At 43.2% G+C, this 27,794-nt stretch overlaps 1 protein-coding gene across 1 annotated transcript in view; it reads left to right on the forward strand.

Annotated features, from left to right (window-relative positions):
* Positions 1 to 27,794, forward strand: part of LOC144492887 (disks large homolog 3-like) — a 221,648-nt gene that overhangs the window by 101,181 nt on the left and 92,673 nt on the right. Inside the window, 3 exon segments of the mRNA XM_078211466.1 lie at positions 4,414 to 4,448; positions 16,978 to 16,998; positions 24,659 to 24,815. Coding sequence (XP_078067592.1) covers positions 4,414 to 4,448; positions 16,978 to 16,998; positions 24,659 to 24,815 — 213 coding nt within the window.

The following is a 27,794-nucleotide window of genomic DNA, read 5'->3' on the forward strand; positions in this document are numbered from 1 at the left end:
CAGGCTCATAGGACCTAGCAAGATCACAAAAACCTGAGTAAATTTCAAAAAAGGAGAAAAGACAAAAAGCCAGAAGATGAATCCATTTGCAGATGAAAAGAAGACCATAAATAAATGCAGCATCAAGGGACCTAGCCAGCTCACAAAAAGGGTGAGCAAAGTACAGTAAAATTACCTTTTAACATCAGCAGCACTGGCATAACAGAGCACAGCTGAAAGAAAGCTGCAGCAGGATCCACATGTGGTGGTAAAGCTCAACTGCTTAAAAAAATGTTTTAAAACTGAAGGCAGAGCTGAAAAATCGCCTCCTAGTATATTTTATCTGATTTAAAAATCACTGGATGGCTCCGACTTCTTGCTCTCGTGATTAATCAGTTTAAAAAACAGCCTCATCAGAGAAATGAGAGCTTGCCAAAATCCAACAAGTGTGGGAAGAACAAAGAGAAGAAAAAGAAATAATTGCTGTGGCACCATCTTGAAAGAAAAAAAAGAGGTACTCCCTTGTTATATAAAAGTGGACCATTGATAGTAAATTGAAACTATCAGACCAATGTGAGTTCATTCAAGGGCCAAACCAGACACAAATTTGGGCATCATAGAGAAGAAAGGTTTTAGATTACTGATGTATATTAGGATCAAGTCAGAAGTTAGAAAAAGTACAAGTTAATGCTTTTTATACTTGTTTGGCTTATTTGCGGATGAAGAAATCCTAAATTGTGGAGAACACAGAGCTTAAAAAAGGTCTATAACATCCTGAATAAAGCGCCAAAGGGACAAGGAGATCCAGGCAAGGGAGACAGTAGACCTCAGGCTGAGGCAGATATGCCTAAATAATCCACAAGGTGGTCACAGATCAATTAAATGCAATGATGTGCCTGAGTTGAAGAGTTTAACTCTTGTATCGGACGACACAAAGATTGGTGGATTTGCGGATAGCGATGAGGACCATCAGAGGATACAGCAGGATATAGATCAGTTGGAGACTTGGGCGGAGAGATGGCAGATGGAGGTTAATCCGGACAAATGTGAGGTAATGCATTTTGGAAGGTCTAATACAGATAGGAAATACACAGTAAATGACAGAACCCTTAAGAGTATTGATAGGCAAAGGGATCTGGGTGTACAGGTACTCAGGTCACTGAAAGTGGCAATGCAGGTGGAGAAGGTAGTCAAGAAGGCATATGGCATGCTTGCCTTCATTGGCCGGAGCATTGAGTTTAAAAATTGGCAATATTGCAGCTTTATAGAACCTTAGTTAGGCCGCACTTGGAATATAGTGTTCAATTCTGGTCGCCACACTACCAGAAGGATGTGGAGGCTTTGGAGAGGGTACAGAAAAGATTTATCAGGATGTTGCCTGGTATGGAGGGCATTAGCTATGAGGAGAGGTTGGACAAACTTGGTTTGTTCTCACTGGAACGACGGAGGTTGAGGGGCGACCTGATAGAAGTCTACAAGATTATGAGAGGCATGGACAGAGTGGATAGTCAGAAGCTTTTTCCCAGGGTGGAAGAGTCAATTACCAGGGGCACAGGTTTTAGGTGCGAGGGGCAAGGTTTAAAGGAGATGTACGAGGCAGATTTTTTACACAGAGTGGTGGGTGCCTGGAACTCATTGGGGGAGGTAGTGGAAGCGGATATGGTAGTGACTTTTAAGAGGCATCTTGACAAATACATGAATAGGATGGGAATAGAGGAATGTGGTCCCTGGAAGGGTAGGGGGTTTCAGTTCAGTTGGGCAGCATGGTCGGTGCAGACTTGGAGGACCGAAGGGCCTGTTTCTGTGCTGTAATTTTCTTTGTTCTTTGTTCTTTAGTGCAGAAGAAGGAAGAGTCTGAAAAGCAGCTGAAAGGTCTAAAGTTAGAGCTTTTTTAAAAAATCTGACACAGTAAACAATCTGCAACAGCAGGTGGAAGGCACAAGTAGGCAGAAAAAGTAGGCACAAGTAGGCAGAAGTATAGCCAGGCACAAAAGCAGACAGAAAAAGTACACAAAGAAGTTCCTGCCCTAAAAGACTCGATGTTGAATGCTATTTCAGCAAAAGTTGTGTTGCAACTAACAGTAATGACAAAACAATGCATTAAATCACAGCATAAGTTGGCAAGTGGCCAACAATAAATAGTTGAAAAAAAATCCAACCATCCTTCAAGATCAAATGCAAAAGAAATACTAACACTTTAGCAGCAAGAAGAAATGAAGGCTGTCTTGAACAGCAGAACGGACGAACAGCAGAACAAAGTCAAGGAGGAGATTCTATTCAATTATAAGTAAACTCAAGACCCATTCTTTGCCACTGGTTGCATCTTCCAGTTCAGCTGAAAGTGACTCCCCCCCACCCCCCCCCCCCCCAATAGCAGAATAGATGAGTCACGCAAAATGCCATAGACACCAACGGGACTGGAGGATTCCACTGGTTCGCAACGACAGGCTGCCTCTACCACTGGAAAACATGCCACAGGGTGGCTGGAAAATCCCAACCAAAGCAAAGGAACACCTGTTGAAGCACTTTCACTACAAAGATCTCTCAAGTTAAAGCTTGTTTCTCTGGAAAATTACAAAGAAAAGCAAAATAAATTTATGTACAAACTGAAGAACTAGTTGACACAGTAGACTCAACAGTGTTCTATATTCCAGGAAAAAGCCAAGAGGGAAAAGGAAGAGACTAAAGAGATGAATGGAAAAGAGGAGGCATTGAATAGAAAGACCCTAGAACTTTCCAAGATGTGAGCAGATAATGAAGCCATGAGTAACACAATTACAGAACTGAAACAAGTTAAGACGTCACCGGGAATAGATAGAAATAAGATCGGAAAAGGTAAATCTGATGCTAAAACTCAAGGAACTAGAAGAAAAAGCACTGGATGCCTTAAGTGTACTGAAAACCATTGAGTTGTTGAAAATTGAAATGACCAAAATAAAAATCGAAAACCTAGAATGTCAAGAAAATGTTGAACAGCTGCAAGAGAAAGTAGAAGTTCTCAAAGATGCATGAAGAGTCTCAGAAACAACTAGCAGAAATAAAATTAAAGAATGTGAGCTTGAAGGATAGCACTCAGGATTAGGCTCTGCTAAGGTAAACTGTTCAGCCTAGAGAAAACCAACTTTCACATATGGAAGATGAGTTTGCTGATAAAAAATTAGAACTGGATCAACTTAGAAGCATCTATTACGCATTCTGAAAAATGCTTGAAACAGGAATTACTGTTGAATCAGAACAGTTGGTTGAAGGAATTAACAACCAAAACTAATGAAATGTTGGAGCTTCATCATGAAAAAAACAATGAAATTCTTAAACTTTAATCCAATCTGAAGAATATGAAAGGTCCAGTGCACAGTATAGAATCCAGACCTTAAAAGCAGGAAAGGAGAATTGAGATTGATGATCTAACGCATGATTGAATGAGTCTAAGGTACATTCAGTGACCGTGGAAGAGAGATTCCGAGAGGAACTGAATGCCCAAGTGAAGTTGTTAAGCTTGTTTTAGGATTTCACAGATAACTCTGAAACAAAGACAAATGATCTCACTAGATTAGTTGCTAGCCTGAATGAAAATATTCATAAACTTGAGAGAGGATGAGAAAATAAGAGAGTAAACAAATTTATGGCTGAAATTGTGAAACAAGTGAAAATGAACGTTCCAATTTTGAAATGTCAACATCCAGCAAAATCATGGCAGACCCCATGGAAAAGAAAATCTGATCTCACTTTCAAGATGAACGGAATAAATATTCCCTCTGGAAGCAATGGGAGAAACCCACAGAGTCCAAACAAAGCAGGCGGGTTGTTGATAAAGAGAAACATAACTCTAAGGAGCGAATCAAGTGGAGACATTCAAGTACCAGCGATAGAGTATTACAATTTCAACACCAAACTGATAGAGTCAACCCAAAACAACTGAAATTTCCACTCCTCCAAATGTGACAAGAATGAGATCTGAAAGAGTTGTCAGGTCACCAGACCATCTGAATTTATAATATCAGAGACCTGGCAGTGGGAGTGGGGGAGAATGGGTAGCATGGAAATAAAGCAGATTTTATTGTAAATATACTTGGGTAAAGATATAGGGGAGGTATAGTGCAAGGCTTTTCAGGCAGAGCAAGGGTTAATGTGGGACTGGAAACAGTCATGATGTACAGAGTCATATGATGGTAGACAGTGTAGAGGTGTCTAGCAGAAGCCAGCATGGAGACTGCACCCATGCAGGGCTATACCTTGGAGATGTATATAATTCTGGGTTACCAATAAGTGAGACACCAAGCAATCAGGCGCTAATAGATTTATCATTTTTTAGGGTTACTCTGCATATTAATATCCATGCAAAATTAGATTAACAAGTGTTGGTCAAAAAAAGAGTAAAGGCTGTTTCTTATGTGTTAAGAATGTATTATTTGAATTACTGAGGAACCAGTGCAGCATTCAACAGCATCACAGTCCAATCGAAATCTTGAGTACTTTACTCCAGGCTAAACTTGCATTAATGAATTTAATAAAAATATTTTGAGTTGTAAATGCAGCAATCAGAAAATGTTTTTAATTTGTTACTGTGTGGTTCAATGGGGTAACACTCTTGCCTCAGAGTGACTGTGGGTTCAAGTCCCACTCTTGACTGATGCTCCTTTGGGACTTTTGTCTTTCAGATAAGATGTTAAACCGAGGTCCCATTTACCCTTAAATGGACATAAAAAGGTTCCATGTTACAATTTCAGAGAAATGCACAGGAGTTTGGTGTCCTGGCCAATGGTTACCCCTCAACCAACCTCAGTAAAACAGATTACCTACCTAGTCATTATCACATTGCCTTTTGTGGGACCTTGCTGTGCACAAATTGACTGCTGCTTCACACTTGGCAACAGTGACTACACTTCTAGGAGCAGTTGAGGCGAATAGCATAGATGTGTTTAAGCCGAAATTGGATAATATAAGGGAGAAGGGAATAGAAGAATATATTGATGGAGTTAGATGAAGAGAGATGGGGGATGGGCTTGTGGGAAGCTTAAACACCAGAATAGACTTGCTGGGCTAAGTGAGCCATTCCTGTTCTGCAAGTATTTTTCAACCATGATGGAAATAATGAAGTTTTTGTTGAAAATGAGAACATGAAAGGTGAGTCGGGCTGTGCATGTCAACACTTAGGTGAAAATCAAAGTTGTCTGACCTGCTGAGTATTTTCAGCATTTTCTATTTCTGATTTAGATTTCGAGTATCCTCCGTGTTCTGCTTCTCAAGCAGCCTTTGCAAACTTGTTAATAATGATATTCTCCATCAAATATTTTTCTCAGTCAAGTGGTTGTTTGTCTTCTTCAATTGGAATGATTTTTGAACAATATCCAAATCCATTCAATGCTTATTGGGTTAGGTTTTTGCAAATACTGCCTATTTATCTATTTCATTTTGTGTATACACACACACACACACACACATATATATATATATCTGCACTTTGCTCTTTATTCTGTTTAAATAAACTTGAATTCCCTTCCCTTCCCTTCCCTTCAATGCTGACTAACAGGCAACCCTTTCCTCAGGATTGTGGTTTAAATGTTGTTGTGCACTAACAATGTAACTGTGGGCATAGGGGAAACATATTTTGGAGAGATCCTTAGTTTTTATCCTTGTGTCACTATTTGCTGCATTATAGTAGGGTTTAGATAAGAAAATCTTTCAGCTGTGTAAACTAGTGTTTAATGATCAGTATCATGCCCAGTGTAAGACCTGCTGATGCCTTTCTGTTTGGTATGATAGGTTTTCTTCTTTTCCTGAGTGCAGCACAGAGGTTAATCTGATGCACTTACACAGCAAAACTAAGGAAACTGAATATGACCACAATGGCCTAGACTCAGGTCTCCGGCAAAGATTCTGTGCTTCCATCATATCCCATATGTTGCACAAACAAATTTCATACGTACAAATATAGCCATCCAGGGGCTTGAATGTTATGCAGGATTGTGTGATGTAAGTAAGAGAATGACAAAGTGCTGTGAAATATTTAAACAGTAAATTGGTTCTGTTAATTCTCTGTTATGCTGCTTATCCAAACAATCAGTGCATATGTTACATACACAAGCTGGGAAGGTTTGGCAGATTTTAGCATTTTTTAATTGCAATACTGTGGGATTCACTTGCTCAATAATGTGAAAGGTACGATGTTCTGAAATGGTACTACTAGAATCAATAGTACGTTAATTTACAGGTATACGTTAGGTATTTAAGGGTACCATATTGCATTCTATGGACTATGTCTCCCACAGTCCTAATTGTCCATTTTGTTTTGCAACGCTCTTCTATCCTTTCTTTTGTTCAAATTATATAATGAGAGAAAGGAACCTCACACAGAAGGTGAGCAGCTATCCTCCCAGAGCTCTGTGTACCATCCTAAGCCATAGATTCTGGAGGCGATTAGGAGGGATATGACAATAGGATTTATGCTTGATTAGCCATATCATGGAAGGTTCTATTTACTACTACCACTATAGGAAGTAGTGGATACAAATCCTTCAGGATTGTCCTGATCAAAGAATAAAAATGCTTTCAACCACATGACAGTCATTTAAATCACATGGCAACTGGGTACTGCACATCTAATAAAGCGATATGTTAGGGAAGTGCTGAGCAGTATTACTGAGTGCAACCTTATTTGTACAAAAGTAGTAAATTGATAGCCCAAATTTTTGGATCACCAGCAAAGTGATGACACTTGCTGCTGACCTCAAGGAAAGTTGTCCAAAAAGATCTAATGCTCCCTATAATGTAGATGTCATCATTCCCAATGGATGGCACGGTGGCACAGTGGTTAGCACTGCTGCCTCACAGCATCAGGGACCCGGGTTCGATTTACGGCTTGGGTCATTGTCTGTGCAGTATTTGCACGTTCTCCCCGTATCTGCATGGGTTTCCTCTGGGTGCTCTGGTTTCCTCCCACAGTCCAAAAGATGTGCTGGTTGGGTACATTGGCCATGCTGAATTCTCCAACAGGTGCTGGAATGTGGCAACTAAGGGATTTTCACAGTAACTTCATTGCATAGTTAATGTAAGCCTATTTGTGACACTAATGAATAAACAGTGTCAACATAAACCTATGAAACTACAGATCCATGTTATGGAATCAATGCAGAGTAAGGCCACAAGTTTAATGCTTTGTGGAGGACTGTGTTATGAGGAAAGGCTAGAAAATTTTGCTCTTCTGCCTTAAACTGAAAAGGAACTTTAGAGTTTTATAAGCTACTAAGTGTAGTGTGTAAGTTTAATTTGGAGTACTAAAGGGAATTGCTTTTGAGCAGCATGATGAAAGCTTCAAGCAGGGCAGGACAGGAGCAATGGAAGGAGGTAGATTGGGTAATCAGTGCCAAAGAACACCCTAGGTGCAATAATTCAGTACCAGAACAAGTTTAAGAACTTTTATCAGATTTTGGATTTGTTTCTTTTAAGTTGTGACCAGTGGAAGTTATTTGTAGCTTACTTCAATAATATGCCTGTAATTAGCTGTTAGAACGTACGAATAAGAGCAGGCTTTGGTCAGTTGACCCTTTTTCAATCAGATTGCCAACCTTAGTTACATCTTCCCGCACAACCCCCATATCCCTTCATTACCTTAGTATCCAAAAATCTATCAATCTCTGATTTAAATATGCAATAATGTATGAAGCTTTGGAACAGGAAAAGGTCACTGGGAACAACAAACCTGAATCTTTTTCAATAATTAAACCACCAGTCTGTCTTTTTCTCAATCTCCAAGAATGCATTAAATTGTCACTTGAGCATACTTACAATTTCCACTTCAGGATCACCAGCCCCTCCTCCACCCAAGCCCATGACTGGTTTTACAACTTGTCAAGAATGTGGAGGATATGCAGGTCAGCCATCAACAATTTGATTTAAACAAAGATATGTGTACCTTTAACTGCCTTTAAACTGAAAATAGGAACCTTTGAAAAGTGTACTATCTGAAAGCATCCATACACAAAATTCACATACAGTTTTTTCTGTTAGAACAATTAGAAAAAAGGATGGTTCGACTAGTAAATGCACCATGCTGGCTAGATAGCCAACTGGCAAACTGCATGGATACAATAGTTGGATTTCCCATCATAATTCCACTTTTTTCATGGAATTATAACAGAGAATAATGGAATATTTAGGCGATGGGGCCTACAAAATCTTCACTGTCCCAGCTGAATTTTTCCAGTTGCCCCACCCTAATAAGACCATTGTTGAATTCTTCTTTATGGTCCACCATATAAAAATTGCCTAAGTCCCAAGCAAATTTCCCTCCATCTGTCTCACTTATTATCACTTCCTATAGCCAGCATATAGAAAGCATGTTAATAACTTTGGGCTCGCTTATGGAGGGAAATGGTCTTGAAACAACCTCTTCTCTGCTTTCATTCCCGTCTCAACTAAAAACTTCAAAATTATCCAGACTTGTTTCTACTTTTGAAATTGTTCTTCAATATGCTGTAACACATCCCAATAAGAAAGTAAATCACCCACCCTGTAACAGAGGCCATTCTTCAACAAACACTTCTTCACTCGAGCTGACTGCCTTGGCTGTTGTGATATGCCTTCAAGGTATATCAGCATGACAGCAACAGAAGGGAGGTATGTCGTGTGATCCATCTTAGTTTCACTTGTGCTTTGAACAGAGCACACTTCACAGCTCTGATGTCCTCAAACTTCATACTCCCTGTGTATAACTGTTCTCATGTGCCTTCTAGTTTAAAATAAATGAACTCACAACATGTTTACCCAATCTCTTAAGAGCTTTGATATCTTTATAATAACACAATATCAACATGTGATTTTTTTCCTACATTGTTGCAGTGTATATGGATGTTTCATAATCAGCTGATTGTGGGAGATGATGGTGTAGTGATAATGTCAGTAGACTAGTAATCTAGATGTCTAGCCGACACTCTAGAGAAATGGCTTCAAATCCCATCACAGCAGCTGGTGGAATTTAAATTCCGTTCATAAGTCCTGAATGTAAAGCTAGTCATCAGTGATCGATGACCATGGAACCATCACTGATTGTTGCAAAAACCATCTGGTTTACTAATGTCCTTTAGAGAAGGAAATCTGCCATCCTTACTCGGCACGACCAACATGTGGCTCCAGACCCACAGCAATTTGGTTGGCCCTTAACTGCCCTCTGAAGTGGCCTACTAAGCCATTCAGTTCAAAGCCAATTAGGGATGGACAACAAATGCTGGCCTTGACAGTGATGCCCACATTCCATGAAAGAACTTTAAAAAATATATATTGGCATCACCATAATTAAAAGTGCAATCACATAAATTGCTTATGTGAGTGGATCATCAGCAAATACCTAGCAAAGTAGGTTTGTTTGCCATTTTTGAAGTAGCTAGACAAGTTGCAAGGATCCAATTTGATAGCAGTGATTGTAAGCAGTCAGGATGCCACCCTAATACAAGGGCATCGTTGCAACATGAATCCCATTTCATTACGGTGACTGTTATCAGCTAAACTGCCACGACAGGAGTTTCGATGCAAAAACTAAATTTATTCCACTGAAATTAAACACATCAGTAGTAACATCTGAACACTCATCCAGTAAAAAGAAAATGCAAAACCTGTGATAGAAATCTGAAATAGATGAATAAAATGTTGAAGTTATGCACAAGATCTGTCAGTATCTACAAAATGAACAGTTATGTTAATGTTTTATGTAGCAGTCCATCAGCAGATTTTCTATGGATGTGCCAAACTGCAGATTAACACGTTTTCCTCTTTCAGATCTTCAGCAACAACATTTGAATATATTTGTTTTTCATTTTACTCACCTATTTTGGCATGCTCCCCACTAGATATTGTATTCACTGGCTGTTTGGAAAAAACTCCTTGACACAAATTTGCTCACCACATGCTGAAATTTACAGAAATAAATGGTCAGGTTTCTGATAAGGTATAGAAAGGGTCAAGACTTTTTTGGAGAAAGGTTATTTAGCAAGGAAAATCAATGGCCGGAGCTTCCGGGCCGTCCACACTGACGGGATCCGCCAATGGCGCATCCCTGCTGCGGGTTTCCCGGTGGCGAGGGTGCATTCACCAGGAAGCCCCGGTGACACGGAGGGACCAGAAGATCCCACCGCCAGCCAATGGCAGGCCGCCACCCACCGCCATGAAACATGCAAGGTAAATCCCATCCATATGTTAGTGAGTTCGTTTGACTTTTTTTCTGTGAATTCTAAAGCCCGTAAACATTTGTGCGTAGTTTATGGAGTGAAGCCTGACAAATCATCTGTTTTTCAATACACAAGCCAGAGGAAGAAAGGAAAAATCAATTTATCAGCAGACTTCCATGTACTAATCTACTAGTGCAAACAAGTTTGGATTAACATATTCGGTGAGGTGATGAGATTAACATTCTTCATGCAATACACTAAAACAAAATGGGTGGGATTTTACGGCCATGCTCGAGCGAGACTGGAAATTCCCGTCTGAGGACAACGGACATTTCCGATGCCTGCCCCTTGCCGGCTCTGATTTTGTGGTGGGCGGGGCAGTAGAATTCCGGTGCATGAGTAATGTTTGAATTTCAGTCAGATCCCAACAGAAGCAAGATGGACCAGTGTCATCACTTCCTCATTTTGGATTGAATTTTCAAAGGCAAAGTCATTTTCTCTTCTAAATTTATTTGTGACAGGGTGATCAGCAGTTTTCTACACAATTCTCAATCTTGGTCAACGTTAATCCAGTCATATCTCAAAGGAGGCTAGATTGATGGACTGATAGATATAGGTCTGTAACATCTGAGCTCCCAGATTCAGATCTGCGGGTCACTTACCCCAGAGATGCACTGGGAAATCTTTTTCGGAACTTCATAGGTAAGAGTTTGCATAGCAATTGCCCAGAAGTGCAAACTTCCTCTGCCTGTGGAACTATCTGAGAATGCAGTTTGAATTGCAAACTTTGAATGGTTCTGGCTGTGTTACATAAATTTTTACCCAGAAAAAGAATTAAGACCTCTTCTAACTTCTGGGTAACTAATGTAAAGACCCAGATTGACTCCCGCATGAGACTCCCACCACCACTCCTGACCTCTGATCCCTCCACCCCCCCACCCCCCAATCCTATCCACTGACCTTAGAGACATACCTTCTTCCTGACCTGTCAATTCCCATGGGACCTTTACCTTATCTTGTTTACAGCAGCTAATAACGTAAAAAAAGGGGCATGACCTTCTTCAGTCCGCTGGAGTTGGACTTCAACTGTGGGCCTCAAGGACAGCAGTGCTGCCTGGATCTCACCTGGCTTGAGTCGAAATGTTGGGCGAGACAGATAGGGGAGAAAATCCACATATGTGACTGGGCACAGAGTGGTAATCCAACATTGATTGCTGCTCAGAGGAAGTTACAGAAATCCTACCAGATTGATCTATACTGCAATCAACTCAAAGACACCAGAATGAAACAGGTATATTTATTATACCAATGTCAGGATGGAAACCTAATGCCTAGTTTCCTGTTTCCTCCAATCTCAGACCAATAATTGTGATTGATAGTGGCAACAGGAAAAGCTTTTATTTTCATAGAATACCTTCAGCCACAACTGCCCATCTCACCTCAAAACAGGATTAAATGAATTTTGTTCCTAGATGTTACTCTGGAAAGTAGTTCTTCAAGGACAGATTGATAAATAATGGAATGCGTGTGAACGGAGCTTGAGTCCCACAATTTCCAAAAATAGTACTCTGTTGAATCACAGTACAATTCTGTGCAAGTGAATAGAACTTGAGTAAGTTAAAATTGGGCCATATAAGCGTTAATGTCATTAAGTGATCCTGTTTCTACAGAACTGTCACCTATAAAACCTATGAAAATGCTTACTCTACGCTGACTCCAGAAACACTAAGTACAAAATCAGTGTAAGGTAGCTTCTAACTATATCTGGTGTGAAAGAGAAAATAAACATACATTTATATAGTGTTTTTATGCCCTCAAGCATTCCAAACCCTTTCACAGCCAATTTAAACACTTGAAGTGTAGTTGCTGTGTAATATTGGTGGACGTTACAGTTACTTTCTGCAAATCAGGGTTCCCCATACAACCATGAGATATATAAGAACATAAGAAATCGGAGCAGGAGTAGTTAGAAGCTAGCCCCTCGAGCTTGCCCCGCCATTCAATAAGATCATGGCTGATCTGAAGTGGATCAGTTCCACTTACCCGCCTGATCCCTATAACCCCTAATTCCCTTACCGATCAGGAATCCATCTATCCGTGATTTAAACATATTCAACAAGGTAGTCTCCACCACTTCAGTGGGCCGAGAATTCCAGAGATTCACCACCCTCCTCAACTCTGTCCTAAACTGACCCCCCTTTATTTTGAGGCTGTGCCCTCTAGTTCTAGCTTCCTTTCTAAGTGGAAAGAATCTCTCCACCTCTACCCTATCCAGCCCCTTCATTATCTTATAGGTCTCTATAAGGTCCCCCCTCAGCCTTCTAAATTCCAACGAGTACAAACCCAATCTGCTCAGTCTCTCCTCATAATCAACACCCCTCATCTCTGGTATCAACCTGGTGAACTTTCTCTGCACTCCCTCCAAGGCCAATATATCCTTCCGCAAATAAGGGGACCAATACTGCACACAGTATTCCAGCTGCGGCCTCACCAGTACTCTGTACAGATGCAGCAAGACATCTCTGCTTTTATATTCTATCCCCCTTGTGATATAGGCCAACATCCCATTTGCCTTCTTGATCACCTGTTGCACCTGCAGACTGGGTTTTTGCATCTCATGCACAAGGACCCCCAGGTCCCTTTGCACAGTAGCATGTTGTAATTTTTTTCCATTTAGATAATAATCCAATTTGCCATTATTTCCTCCAAAGTGAATAACCTCGCATTTGTCAACGTTATACTGATGAGATAATGGCCGGAATTCTCCAATCACGTATGAGAATTTGGTGCGCATTCACTACGGCGGGACTGGAGATTCCCAGCTGTGGACGAGGTTGGAGAATTCCAGCCATGTTTTAAATGTATTGGTTGAAGGATAAATGTTTGTCCAGCCGTGGGAGGACTAAGGGACCTTGGCATGTTTGTCTACAGATCACTGAAAGCAGAAGGGCATTTTGGGAGGGTGGAGAAAAAGGCAAATGGGGCTTATCAATTGAGGCATAGATTGAGGCAGGAAAGTCATGTTGGAGTTGCACAGAACGTTGGTGAGGCTACGGCTAGAGTACTGTGTGCAGTTCTGGTTGCCACATTATCGAAAGGATGTGGTTGCACTGGAGGAGATGCAGAGGAGATTCACCAGGATCTGGGTTGGAACATTTAAGTTATGAAGAGAGGTTGTGTAGGCTTGAGTTGTTTTCATTGGAGCAGAGAAGACTGAGTGGCGACCTGATCGAGGTGTACAAGATTCTGAGAGACGTGGACAGAGTGGCTAAGGGGCAGCTGTTCCCCTTAGTTGAAGGGTCAGTCACAATGGGACATAGATTCAAGGTGAGGGGCAGAAGGTTTAGGGAGCGTATGAGGAAAAACCTTTTTACCCAGAGGGTGGTGATGGTCTGGAACATGCTGCCTGGGAGGGTGGTAGAGGCAGGTTGCCTCATATCCTTTTAGAAGTATCTGGATGAGCACTTGGCACATCATTAACATTCAGGGCTATGAGCCAAGTGCTGGCAGATGGGATTAGGTGGGAGTTCAAGTGTTTCCGACGTGTCGGTGCGGACTCGATGGGCTGAAGGGCCTCTTCTGTGCTGTATGATTCTATGATGAGCTGCTCTTCTTTGAATAGTCCTATGGGATTTTCCTTTAAAACTTGAGCAAAGCAAAACAAAACTAAACATTATTATGGGCCCTATTTTACCATTTTGATTCCAAGTGCTGGGCGGACTTGAAATTGGGGGCCTGATTTTTACCATTTTCATTCTAAGTGCTGAATCTGGGCGCAATTCAGATCCGACTTGGAAATCTGCTTTCAGGCGCCCCCGTTAGCACTTAGCCTGAAAAAAAAAATCGAGGGTCCCATTCGTGCTGTGGGTGGGGCTCATGGCGCCCATAAATGATCAGAGCTCTGAACAGCGCATGCACATTTAGAAACAAATTTGAAAAAGCGCACCCGTGTCAGGTCACTCGCGGGCCGCAGAAAGCGGAGCAAGCGGCCCGGGAGCGAAAAGTGGGAGCGATGGGCCCCACAGGCATCACTGTCCCCCCCCCCCCACCACCCAGACCAATCACGACCCCCTGCCCCCTTCCTCCCCCACCGATCGCCCGCAGAGTGGCAGCGGACCCCCCTACCCCCCCCCCCCCCACCAGAGATCCATCTGAGCCCTCAACCAGTGAGCGATCGGGCCTACCCCCCCACCAGAGATATATCTTACCTGCCTCCCTCCTCCCCCCCCCCCCCCCCCCCACCCAGAGAATGGTCTGGCCTTAGCCCCCACCCCCCCCTCCCGCAGAGAATGTTCTGGCCCTCACTCTCCCTGCCGCCTCCCCCCCCCGAGGAACATATGACCCACCTCCTCCTCCCTCTCCACCCCCTCATCAGAGAATGATCTGTCCCACCTCCCCCCCACCAGACAACGATCGGCCCACCCCCCATCCCCCCCAACCACCAGACAACGATCGGCCCTCCCCCCCACCCCAGAGAATGATCTGGCCTCACTCCCCTTCCCCCCCCAACAAGAGAATGATCTGGCCCGCCTCCCTCCTCCCCGCCGCCACCGATCTGAGTCAGAGAGCCGTTGGAAGCTCTGAGCTCGCCTCTTCAGCAGCTGGAGCACCCGATTCAGACTTTTATTCAGCATGTTCATTTTGGCGCGATCCCAGATCGGCGAACGCAGTGGTAAAGGGGGAAATGCTGATAAAGTTGGGCGGGCAGTTCATTAATTCACTTTAAATGCATGCAAATGCATTTAAATCGCCGTTGCGCCCCTTTTCGGCGCAAATCGGATCGCGGCCATTCCCGGGTCTCAGTAAAGTGGCCATCCGCGCAGACGCGGGTGCAGATCGCATTAATGGCCTCACACCCGACTTTACCACGTTTTTGTGCCTGAAAATGGGGGCGACGCAATGGTAAAATAGGGCCCTGGGAGTGTTTCAGATCTGACTTTTGGACCCGTTTTCAGATGCCCTCATACGCACTCTGCCTGAAAAAATATCAGCAATTCCGAATCGCGCTGCAGAAGCCTGTGGGCGGGGCTTAACGTACCCAAAATCCTGCAGTTCCGATTGGCGCCTCCAACTGCACATGCGCAGACAAAAAATGATAGAATGTAACCCCCCTGCCACATCGCTCACGGGTCGGATAATGCCTCCTCCTGGCCCCCACAGACATTGACCCACCCTCCCACAACATTACTGACCCCCTTATCCCCCACTCCCTCCGCCACCCGGACTGATCGTGAGCCCCTTCTCTCTCATAGATCTCAAGCAGAGTGGCAGCGGACCCCCATTCACCCCCCCCCCCCCCCCCCCCCCCCCACTGATCACAGGCAGAATGGCAGCGGATCCCCCTTCCTCCCAGTGATCTCAGGCAGAGTGGCAATGGACCCCCCTCCCCCGTCACTGATAACAGGCAGAGTGGCAGCGGACCCCCCCTCCCCCCCCACCGGTCTCAAGCAGAGAGCTATCGGACCTCCCCCCAACCCCACCAACCGATCTCAGGCAGAGAGCCGTCAGATGCTCGGCACTTACTGCCTCACTAACTGGAGCGCCCAAATCGGACTTTTGTAGAGCATATCTGTTTCGTGCCGAATCTGGATGGGCAAATGCAGTGGTAACGGGGGAAGTGCCGGTAAGGTTATGTGTGCAGAGATGAAATCATTATCACTGTGCCAAGGCTAACAACCTAGTAAAAGGAGCATAAACAAAACCTTCCAGGCGAGCAAGGCTTGGCAGTTGTGCAAAGATGAGCATAAATTTCAATGTTAGCTTTCTGGTATTTAACAGCTTTATTTCCCTAGTTGTCACATTGACCATTGCAAACAGTCCTTTTTTGTTACTGACACTTGCAAAAAATGAAGCAGATTGCATTATTGACCATGGGAAGAAGGTAGAGAAACTTTATTAAAAATTGCAACTTGTACCACTGCAGCATGATTCTGCACTATGATGCTCCTATACTCAGGCTATGGTACAGTTCATTTGCCACACTTGCTTACCATGTATTGCATTCTGCATGCTCTTTCCCAATCTGGTTACACTGCACAGTGATATTTCTAAATTCTGCCCACTGCTTGTTCTCATTCTACTCCCATGCAATGAGGGGCGGCACGATGGCATAGTGGTTAGCACTGCCTCACAGCGCCACAGACCTGGGTTCAATTCGCGGCTCGGGTCACTGTCTGTGTGGAGACTGCATGTTCTCCCCGTGTCTGCGTGGGTTTCCTCTGAGTTCTTCGGTTTCCTCTCACAGTCTGAAAGACTTGCTGGTTAGGTGCATTGGCCATGCTAAATTCTCCCTCAGGGTACCCGAACAGGTACCAGAGTGTGGCATCTAGGGGATTTTCACAGTAACATCATTGCATTGTTAATGTAAGCCTACTTGTTACAATAATAACTAAACTTTAAAAACTTTAAATCTGATACACAGACCCAGTTTTATCATCAAGTTGCACCCGTTTTCGGGCGCGAAAACTCGGTAAAATCGGGCATGATCCGCACCTGCCTTAAATGCATTTGCATGCATTTAAATTGACTTAATAGGCTGCACGCCCAACCTTACCGGTACTTCCTCCTTTACCACCGTGTTCGCCCATCCAGAATCGGCGCGAAACAGACATGCTCCCCAAAAGTCCGATTTGGGTGTTCCAACTACTGAGGAGGTAAGTGCCAAGCGCCCAATGGCTCTCTGCTTGAGATCAGTTGGGGGGGGTGGGGGGGGGGAATGGTGGCGTCCGCTGCCATTCTGCCTTAGATAAGTGGGGGGCAGGGGGCTCTGCTGCCACTCTGCCTGAGATCAGTGGGGGGAAGGGGCCCGCGATCGGTCTCGATGACGGAGGGGGATAAGGAGGTCAGTAATGTTGGGGGGGTGAGACAATGTCTGTGGGGGCCTGGGGGAGACACTATCCAGCCCAGGAGCGATGTGGCAGGGGAGCTGCATTCTTATCATTTTTTTCTATGCATGCGCAGTTGGAGGCGCTGATTGGAACTGCAGGATTTAAGCCCCACCCACAGGCTTCTGAGTGTGATTCGGAATTGCTGATATCTTTTCAGGCAGAGTACATATTGGGTGCCTGAGAACGGGTCTAAAATTCGGATCTGAAACACTCCAGTTTCAAGTCCGCCCAGCATTTCGAATCAAAATGGTAAAATAGGGCCCACATACTTTCTTCTTGCTGCTTATTCTCAAGCCTACAAAAATTATAATGAGATTAGGGAAGTGCAAACGTTTGGACTTTTTGGCCTGTGGGCTGAATTTTGTGCAGCCCAAAGAGTTGGGGATTTGTGGGAGAGAAAGAATTGTGGTGGGATGATCTCAATTGAAAGCCCGGCATCCTGATATTGGTTCCAGGTTTTATCAGCAGCAGGAAAACTCCAAACCAGTTTTGCAACAGACCTACAATTAGAATCACTAAGCAGGCACTATTAGTTTTAAGATAGCTATGGAGAATGATAGGTCGGCCCAAAAGTTAATATTCTAAATTGGGGCAAGGCCAATTTTGATGGTATCGGGCACGAACTTTCAAAAGTTAATTGGGGAAGTCTGTGGGAAGGAAAAGCGACGTCTGGTAAGTGGCAGGCTTTCAAAAGTGTGTTAACCAGTGTTCAGGGTAAACACATTCCTCTTAGAGTGAAGGGCAAGGCTGGCAGAAGTTGGGAACCCTGGATGACTCGGGATATTGAGGCCCTGGCCAAGAAGAAGAAAGAGGCACATGACGTTCATAGGCAGCTGGGATCAAGTGAATCTCTTGAAGAGTATAGGGGGTGTAGGAGTAGAGTTAAGAGAGAAATCAGGAGGGCAAAAAGGGACACGAAATTGTTTTGGCAGATAAGGCAAAGGAGAATCCAAAGAGCTTCTACAAATACATAAAGGGCAAAAGAGTAACAAGGGAGAGAGTAGGGCCTGTTAAGGATCAACAAGGTCATCTGTGTGCGGATCCACAAGAGATGGGTGAGATCCTAAATGAATATTTCTCATCAGTATTTACTGTTGAGAAAAGCATGGATGTTAGGGAACTTGGGGAATTAAATATTGATGTCTTGAGGAGTGTACATATTACAGAGAAGGAGGTGCTGGAAGTCTTAAAGCGCATCAAGGTAGATAAATCTGCAGGACCTGATGAGGTATATCCCAGGACGTTGTGGGAGGCTAGGGAGGAAATTGCGGGTCCCCTAGCCGAGATATTTGAATCATTGATAGTCACGGGTGAGGGGCCTGAAGATTGGAGAGTGGCAAATGTTGTGCCTTTGTTTAAAAAGGGCTGTAGAGAAAAGCCTGGGAATTACAGGCCAGTTAGCCTCACATCTGTGGTGGGTAAATTGTTGGAAGGTATTTTGAGAGACAGGATCTACAGGCATTTAGAGGTGCAAGGACTGATTAGGGACAGTCAGCATGCATGGCTTTGTGAGTGGAAAATCATGTCTCACAAATTTGATTGAGTTTTTTGAAGGGGTAACCAAGAAGGTAGATGAGGGCAGTGCAGTTGATGTTGTCTACATGGACTTTAACAAGGCCTTTGACAAGGTACCGCATGGTAGGCTGTCGCATAAAGTTAAATTTCACGGGATCCAGGGTGAGGTATCTAAATGGATACAAAATTGGCTTTTGTCGGGTGGTTGTAGAGAGTTGTTTTTCAAACTGGAGGCCTGTGACCAGCGGTGTGCCTCAGGCATCAGTGCTGGGCCCACTGTTATTTGTCATTTATATTAATGATTTGGATGAGAATATAGGGGGCATGGTTAATAAGTTTGCAGATGACACCAAGATTGGTGGCATGGTGGACAGTTGGGAAGGTTATCTCCAATTGCAGCGGGATCTTGATCAATTGGCCAGTGGGCTGACGAATGGCAGACGGAGTTTAATTTAGACAAATGCGAGGTAATGCATTTTGGCAGATTGAAACAGAGCAGGACTTACTCAGTTAATGGTAAGGCGTTGGGGAGAGTTACAGAACAAAGAGATCCATGGGTACATGTTCATAGCTCCTTGAAAGTGGAGTCACAGGTGAACAGAGTGGTGAAGAATGCATTCGGCATGCTTGGTTTCATTGGTCAGAACATTGAATACAGGAGTTGGGACGTTTTGTTGAAGTTGTACAAGACATTGGTAAGGCCACACTTGGAATACTGTGTGCAATTCTGGTCACACTATTATAGAAAGGATATTATTAAACTAGAAAGAGCGCAGAAAAGATTTACTAGGATGCTACCGGGACTTGATGGATTGAGTTATAAGGAGAGGCTGAATAGACTGGGACTTTTTTATCTGGAGCGCAGGGGGCTGAGCGGTGACCTTATAGAGGTCTATAAAATAATTAGGGGCATAGACAAGGTAGATAGTCAATATCTTTTCCCAAAGGTAGGGGAGTCTAAAACTAGAAGGCATAGGTTTAAGGTGAGAGGGGAGAGATACAAAAGTGTCCAGAGGGGCAATTTTTTCACACACAGGGTGGGGAGTGTCTGGAACAAACTGCCAGAGGTAGTAGTAGAGGCAGGTACAATTTTATCTTTTAAAAAGCATTTAGATAGTTACATGGGTACGATGGGTATAGAGGGATATGGGCCAAATGCGGGCAATTGGGATTAGTTTAGGGTTTTTTACAAAAAGGGCGGCATGGACAAGTTGGGCCGAAGGGCCTGTTTCCATGCTGTAAACCTCTATGACTCTATGACTTACCATGAACCTGCCTGGTGGTCACTGTAATTTAATGAGGGTTTCAGATTTAACAGTGGCACACATTTTATCAGTGGCACACATGGCACACCTTCTGATCCGCACCTGTTTGAAGGCAAGACATAACTATCACTCTCGAAAGGCAGTCATAGAAAGTTGTGGGTGAAAGCAAAAAGGGGAGCAGAGAGCTAACAGACATGGTTCAACAGCAGTGCTCTTTAACAAGGCTGGTTACTCCAAGGAGATGCTACATACATACAGGACAAGGGCGGGTAAAAGGGTTTGGCTGCATTCACAACAAGGCTGAGTGCTGGGGAGTTGCTGCATATGCACAATGTGGCAGATTACTTCAATGGTAAGTGGAGAGAATGATGTGGAGATGCCGGCGTTGGACTGGGGTAAACACAGTAAGAAGTTTAACAACACCAGGTTAAAGTCCAACAGGTTTATTTGGTAGCAAAAGCCACACAAGCTTTCGAGGCTCTGAGCCCCTTCTTCAGGTGAGTGGGAATTCTGTTCACAAACAGAACTTATAAGACACAGACTCAATTTACATGAATAATGGTTGGAATGCGAATACTTACAACTAATCCAGTCTTTAAGAAACAAAACAATGGGAGTGGAGAGAGCATCAAGACAGGCTAAAAAGATGTGTATTGTCTCCAGACAAGACAGCCAGTGAAACTCTGCAGGTCCACGCAACTGTGGGAGTTACAAATAGTGTGACATAAATTCTGATTCTAGGATCGCATGATAAAGACTCAGGAGGAAAAAAGCAGAAATATTTATGTGAAATAGTGTGACATAAACCCAATATCCCGGTTGAGGCCGTCCTTGTGTGTGCGGAACCTGGCTATCAGTTTCTGCTCCGCGACTCTGCGCTGTCGTGTGTCGCGAAGGCCGCCTTGGAGAACGCTTACCCGAATATCAGAGGCCGAATGCCCGTGACCGCTGAAGTGCTCCCCAACAGGAAGAGAACAGTCTTGCCTGGTGATTGTCGAGCGGTGTTCATTCATCCGTTGTCGCAGCGTCTGCATAGTTTCCCCAATGTACCATGCCTCGGGACATCCTTTCTTGCAGTGGAGAGAAGGCATCAGAGTGGTCTCACAATCACAAGGCAAAGATAGCTAAGGCAGAGTCCTCTCTCAAGGGTCATCAGAAGGGAGGGGGAAAGACCAGAGGGCATGTGACCTGTACACTCAGTCTTTGCAGAATCCTGTGCTGCGCTGCACAGCAGTGACTCAAAGGAAGGCATGTCCAGGGGCCATCTGGGGAAGCCAATGACCCTATACCATGGGAGCGATAACAGTTGTCAGCAACAAAAGGATATATCCATAATAAAGAGTATACTGGACTCACCTTAACCATCTTTAAGGTACCAGTTCAGTGATGACTGTGACCCTCCCAGGTTGGTGCCACCAACTTATGTGCCATGCTTCAGGATGAGCTGAGACCCAAAGGCTTTGGTGGACACCCAAGGCCCTGAAAATCACCATTATACTTCACTTTTACGCATCCAGAAATTTTCAGAGATCAAATGGTGGCATATATGAAATCTCCCAGGCAACAACCCACCGCTGCATTAAGGAGATGACAGAAGCCTTGTTCAGGAGGGCTGGTGATCATGTGTGCTAGCAAATGGTTCCTAAAGTCAGTTCCTAAAAAGGACCATCGGCTTTACTGCTGAATTTCCCAGGTCGTGAATGTAGCCCAATCCATCAGGCAAACCAGCCTCCCATCCATTGACTCTGTCTTCACTTCCCACTGCCTCAGCAAAGCAGCCAGCATAATTAAGGACCCCACGCACTACGGACATTCTCTCTTCTACCTTCTTTCGCCGGGAAAAAGATACAAAAGTCTGAGGTCACGTACCAACCAACACAAGAACAGCTTCTTCCCGGCTGCTGTCAGACATTTGAATGGACCTACCCTGCATTAAGTTGATCTTTCTCTACACCCTAGCTATGACTGTAACACTACATTCTGCACTCTGTCATTTCCTTCCCTATGAACGGTATGCTTTGTTTTTTAGAGTGCGCAAGAAACAATACTTTTCACTGTATGCTAATACATGTGACAATAATAAATCAAATCAAATCTATTGTTCTCAACTTCGCTTAAGTAAATATATGTTTACCCTGCTGCTAAGCTAATTCAAAATCCCTCCAGGCAGCTACACTCTTATCAATTCTCTTTTATCCAGTTCTTTGAACTTTATTTTATCCAAGCTTCTTTAATCTTTGTTTTACCCAATCCATAAATCTTTATTTATATTCATGCTTCTTGACACTGTGAATTCTACTGTCTCCTTACCACATTATGGTTGACAGACTCCTCAGCCATGTTGGCCCTATCTTTGGAACTGTGTCTCTAAAGATAAGTGGAACTGATCCACTTCAGATCAGCCATGATCTTATTGAATGGCGGGGCAGGCTCGAGGGACTAGATGGCCTACTCTTGCTCCTATTTCTTATGTTCTTAAAGCTGTCCACCATGTTCTCTTATCTTTTAAAGCCTGTTCAAAGCTTATATTGCAACCATTCTTTTGGCTTCCTTGCCTAATTCTTCTGCTGCTCCCTGCCTGATCTTTCTTTCTGTAGATTTTTTAATGAAACACCAAACTTATAGTTCTTTCGATCGACAGATGGTAAGAAAACAAGTTGCATCACCCAAAGGACTGTAATACTTCATGGGGTAGTTTCCTGGTTTCCATACTTAACATGGGCAATATGGGAAAAATCAAAATGGTTACAGAAAATGATTGCAGATTTAGCAGGTTGAGAAAATAAGAAAAAAGAATATAATTTAAAAAGTGCAGCTGCTTTTGTGACATTACTCCCAGCAATCTTTGCTGATATCTCGCATCAGAATGCTTAAATATGTTTCTTCACTTCCAGCAACTAAATACTTCATCAATGTCTAGCTCAAATATGAAGGGCAGGATTTTCTGGCCCTGCCTGCCGCTGGGACTGTCTGGTTAATGGACTTTTGGCTGAGCTGCCAAATCTTCCACAACAGGTTCCACCATGATGAGGTTGGAAAACCCCGGCCGAACACCAGAAGTGGCCAGCTTTCTGTGGTTGTATATTCTTCTTCCATTGATCAGAGTCTCTCTCTCTCTCTCTCTTTGAGATCCCCTTTTGCCAATTTGCAGGAACTCCTTTCTTTAACTGTAGTACTAAGTCTCTGACATGTTCAGTCTTTATACCCTTTTTCAGGGGATGGGATTAGTTTACTATGCCGACAAGCCATGCTGTCCTATTAATTAGGCGTCTTGTGGTGCAGTGGATACTGTCCCTGTCTCTGAGCTAGCAGCTCCAGGTTCAGGTCCCACCAAAGGATTTGATCTCCAAGGAAGATGTGTTCATAATGTGGCCTACAGGTTGATTACCAACCTGCAAATTCTTCTAGCAAATGCCACTGGCAGGCAGTAAATGTGGGGGAGATTCCTGGTCAGTCATGTAATGGAAAGAAAGTTGGAGTCTCTACCATCATTATTCATAGCTCCAGACTAAAACGCCTGTATAAAAAGTGCATGTTGCCATAGCAACTCAGCCTCCCTGAGTGATCAGTAACACACCACCACCCCTGTCCTATGAAGTTTCCTTCAAAACACAATACACAGTTATGTTTGTGGCTTTTGGTTTGCATCCATGCAGAAAGCTGTCTACCTATCTTTTGCCTTCTCCAGTAATTTTCCATTATGTGAAGTCCCTTGTAGTTAATTTTCCAGGAAGACAAGTTTATACTTTACTGGAACACCTTATCTCAATTCAAGGCTTAGTCTTCTTAACTAAAACACCAGTGTCTCTGGTTGGGCTGTATTATCTCTGTTGCTGCCCTTGATAGCATTTGTTTTAGTCTCCTAGCTTGGTAAGTTCAGCAAGTTTAATTTTTAAAAACTGACTAACAAACATCTCTTCATTAGCATTTTCCGAGTTTCCCAAAGTATGCTGATCGAACGTCAAACTTCAAGAAGGCAAAGGGATTTTTTTGTCTTGCGTTTCTGAAGTGCTTTGGGATATGCCCCTGTGTTAAAACTTCGTGAATCTAAGTTGCTGCATATAGGGAAGGAAATCTTCATGAAGCAATGGAACTCTGTGCTTATCATTTAACCTATCTCATTTATATATTTGGAATTACACATTGTTAACTTATTTATGTAACGCATTTTCCTCAGATTTGTTTACTTTTATGGTGCATGTACATAAGATGGGTTTTCAAAAAATATGCTGCAACATTGTACCTTAACTTGATGAACATGATACTGGCTGCTTATATTTCCTACTTTCCTGATTTACCTGTTGCAACGTTGTCTGTAATGGATTATTTTCAGCCAACTTTGAATCTTTGGATTTTCCCAGCCCTTCATGGCAATGCTCTAGAAAAGAGAACTCAACAAAGTAAGATGCACAAGTACTGTGAGACTAGTTTCTGGGTCAGATAGCCAGAACCACCTAAAAGGGACAGTCTTACTACCATTCCTTAGTTTCACAGAACTAAATTAAACAAAAGGTACAGAAACTTTATACTTCATCTAAAAGAAGAATTACAGAGTGAACTTACTGATGATATAATGGACCCTTCCTTTCCTGTGGGCTGATTTTTTTCCTTTTCTTTAGCTATAGTGCTAACCTTGGGCCTTTTATCAATTTAATTGAGAATTTCACTCAGTCCCAAATTCTGATATATAGTCATTCAACGTGGCTAACAATTTAAAATATATTTTTATGTGGTCTTATTCATCTCAATGACAGAGAATTGAGTGGAGTCAGCTTCCTTTGACTGGGATATGGATTTTTCCAACAATTTGGTTGATTGGTTTCTTTCTAATGTTGTTCCTATTTTATTTCAGAGAACCAAGAAAGATTGTCCTCCACAAAGGATCAACAGGGTTAGGCTTTAACATTGTCGGTGGAGAAGATGGTGAAGGGATTTTTGTATCATTCATTCTGGCAGGCGGACCAGCAGACCTCAGTGGAGAGTTACGAAGAGGAGATCGGATTTTATCCGTGAGTGATCAGGATATTTGCTGAAGATATGAAAATTCCCTTAACATCTGTAAATTGATATCAATTGTAGCATTTATGCTTACAGCAAGCTCCATTTTGAATGTAACTGGCTTAGTAAACTACATTCTGTATCTCACAAGGTGAAGAGAAGTTAATCGGCAAGGTTTTGCTGTGCAGATTGTAGCAGTGTACAGCATCACAAAATGACTGATGAAATTTCAATCTCACACTCATCTCCATTACCTGTTTTACACGCACTACTAGGGAAAAACACCAATTTTGAGGGAAGCATCTTTACACAAGAAGTTCTTGCCGATCTGGAGCTACCTTTTCATATGGTGGAGATAGCTTTATACACGTTCGGATGTATCATTACATGATAGAGGGAGAGCAGGGGGCAGGGTGGCCATCGGCAGTTTTCTGTAATTGAAGGGATGCAGAGACGTTTTTGTATGATGGGAAGTACCTTCACACAACCAAAGTACTTACATATACAACAGAGGTATGGTTACATGAGTTGAGGGAAGCACACTTATGCAAGTGGAGCCTGAGGCAGAATGCTGCTTTAAGTGTCCTGAATAAAACATGTTAGTCTCAAATCAACTCAGCTTCATAGAGGAAATATTTTATTTAATGAGGACATGGAGATAGCTGATGTGCAAAACGAAAATGACAGTGCTGCAATTAAGGGGAAGTGGAATGGGCAGAATGTTTTTATTCTGTGCCTAATCCTTGATATATCTGACCTGAGAATCCTTAATGGGGCAATGTGGAGAGAACTTTACTCAATTTATAACCCAGATAACAATTGCACAATGAATACTTGTTGAGGCAATATAGAAGGATGACACGGAGTGAAGAGATCTTTATGCTTCTTCTATCCTGTAACCCTGGAATGTTTGTTGGGGCAGTATCTGATGCATCTCTTTGCCCATGCCATATTTGACCTGAGCAGGCTCTGGATTGAGATTTACTTTCCATCTAGCTTGTAAGATACGTGACCTGAGTACATATGGTACTAACAATGTTAAATGGATAATGTTTCATTTCTTTTTGTTGATGGTCTCCACCTTTATGAAAACAAAATTTCACAATATTCTTTTGGAAATGTAGGTATTTGTAATGAATAGTAATGAATTTTTTGCTGTTGCAAGTGCAGAGAAAGCAGGAACAGAAAATCCACATAGAATAATCAGATCTAAATTGCTGCAAATAGGGAAGGAAATCTTCATGAAGCAATGGAACTCTGTGCTTATCATTTAACCTATCTCATTTATATATTTGGAATTACACATTGTTAACTTATTTATGTAACGCATTTTCCTCAGATTTGTTTACTTTTATGGTGCATGTACATAAGATGGGTTTTCAAAAAATATGCTGCAACATTGTACCTTAACTTGATGAACATGATACTGGCTGCTTATATTTCTTGACTGTAGTAATAGACATTTAGTCTGTTTACATGTCTTACATTAATCATAAATTCTGCTTTAATGGCTCATACTTTTAAAGTGATTTAAGATGGTAGCTGCATGACTCAGTTTTTCCTCCAACACTGGCTCATGTAGATTGCTCTGGAGTAAAACAGCAGCATTTGCCAGATAGAAATTAGATTAGTGCCCACCTGGATATTTGTATGCCAGAATACATGCTTATAATCACATTAACGTTCCAGGCTCCTGCTTGCCAAGGTGTTTTCATTCCAGAGGTGCAGTTCATGAGTAACATCCTTATCCTGAGGCACCAGGAGATTGGTGACAACCTTGCAGTCAATAGCAAAGATAAATTGCAGAAGAATGGTTAATCATTTCCAAAGAATAAAATCATTATATTTTCATATAACTCTTTGGGGGCAAACTTACAGAAAAATTCTAAGTGCCGAATGAGTGTGAAAACGGGAGAGTTTCAGACCCATTTTTTCGGTGAGAAAAAAATTCAAATCTTAGAGAAAATAAATGAGGCAAAGTGTGATTCTCACCAGTAGGGGGGGTGAACAGAGTCCATTCATGTTGGGAAGCTGGCTGATGACTGCTAGATTGCGCCATTGCACATACGTCTGATCTCCCACTAGTGCACTGGGAGATATCTCACTCGCCCACCCTCCCGGACATTGCACTCCCACCACCCCGATCATGGCCCCCCCCCATTGAACACCCTCCCCCATTCACCTCTCCTTGATCGATCACCAACCCGGCGATCCCCCGAAGCAGAGTGTGCAGCTCCCCATGCACTGCCTCCCATTGGGCCCTTCCTCCTCCCTTTAGGCCCCGTCCAATGGCACTGTCCGGTGGAAAGTGCCAGGGTGACTGGCGAGCAATACCAGGGTGCCTGGTGGGCCGTTCCAGGGTGTGTTAGACTGGCACAGCCGACCACCCAGGGGACCCAGTGGCCTCAGTCCCACCAGAGAGGCCATCAAGTCTGGTCCTCACTGGTGAGGACCTCCACCTGCAAGGCCATTAAGGCAAGTGACCCGGACGATTGCACCCAGGTCTCACTAATAATATTAAAATTGGATTTTAAATATTAAGATCAGCCTCGCACCCTTCCTGGGTGGGCAGCTGATCATGCCGCCAGATCGGGGCCGGTAAGATGCAAGTTACCAGGTGCAAACCCAGTTTTTTGCCTCTCTCACGATCTTACTGGCTCGCCACCCCGATCGACTGGTGTGATGAGCCAGTAAGATCACCCTCTATGTCTTTTAATCTTCCTTACTACTATATTCCATCTGCCTTTTGCCCTTGTTGATATTAAAAATCCTAGACATAAAAAGACCACCTTAATCTTCCACCATCCTGGTAGTCACATGATAGAATGAAGTTGTTGACTAATCATAGAATCCCTACAGTGCAGAAGGAGGCCATTCAGCCCATCGAGTCTGCACTGACAACAATCCCACCCAGGCCCTTTCCCCGTAACCCCACATATTTACCCCACTAATCCCTCTAATCTATTCATCCTGGGACACTAAGAGGCAAA

This window comes from Mustelus asterias, chromosome 4 (assembly GCF_964213995.1).
Source record: "Mustelus asterias chromosome 4, sMusAst1.hap1.1, whole genome shotgun sequence".
NCBI classification, from domain to species: domain Eukaryota; kingdom Metazoa; phylum Chordata; class Chondrichthyes; order Carcharhiniformes; family Triakidae; genus Mustelus; species Mustelus asterias.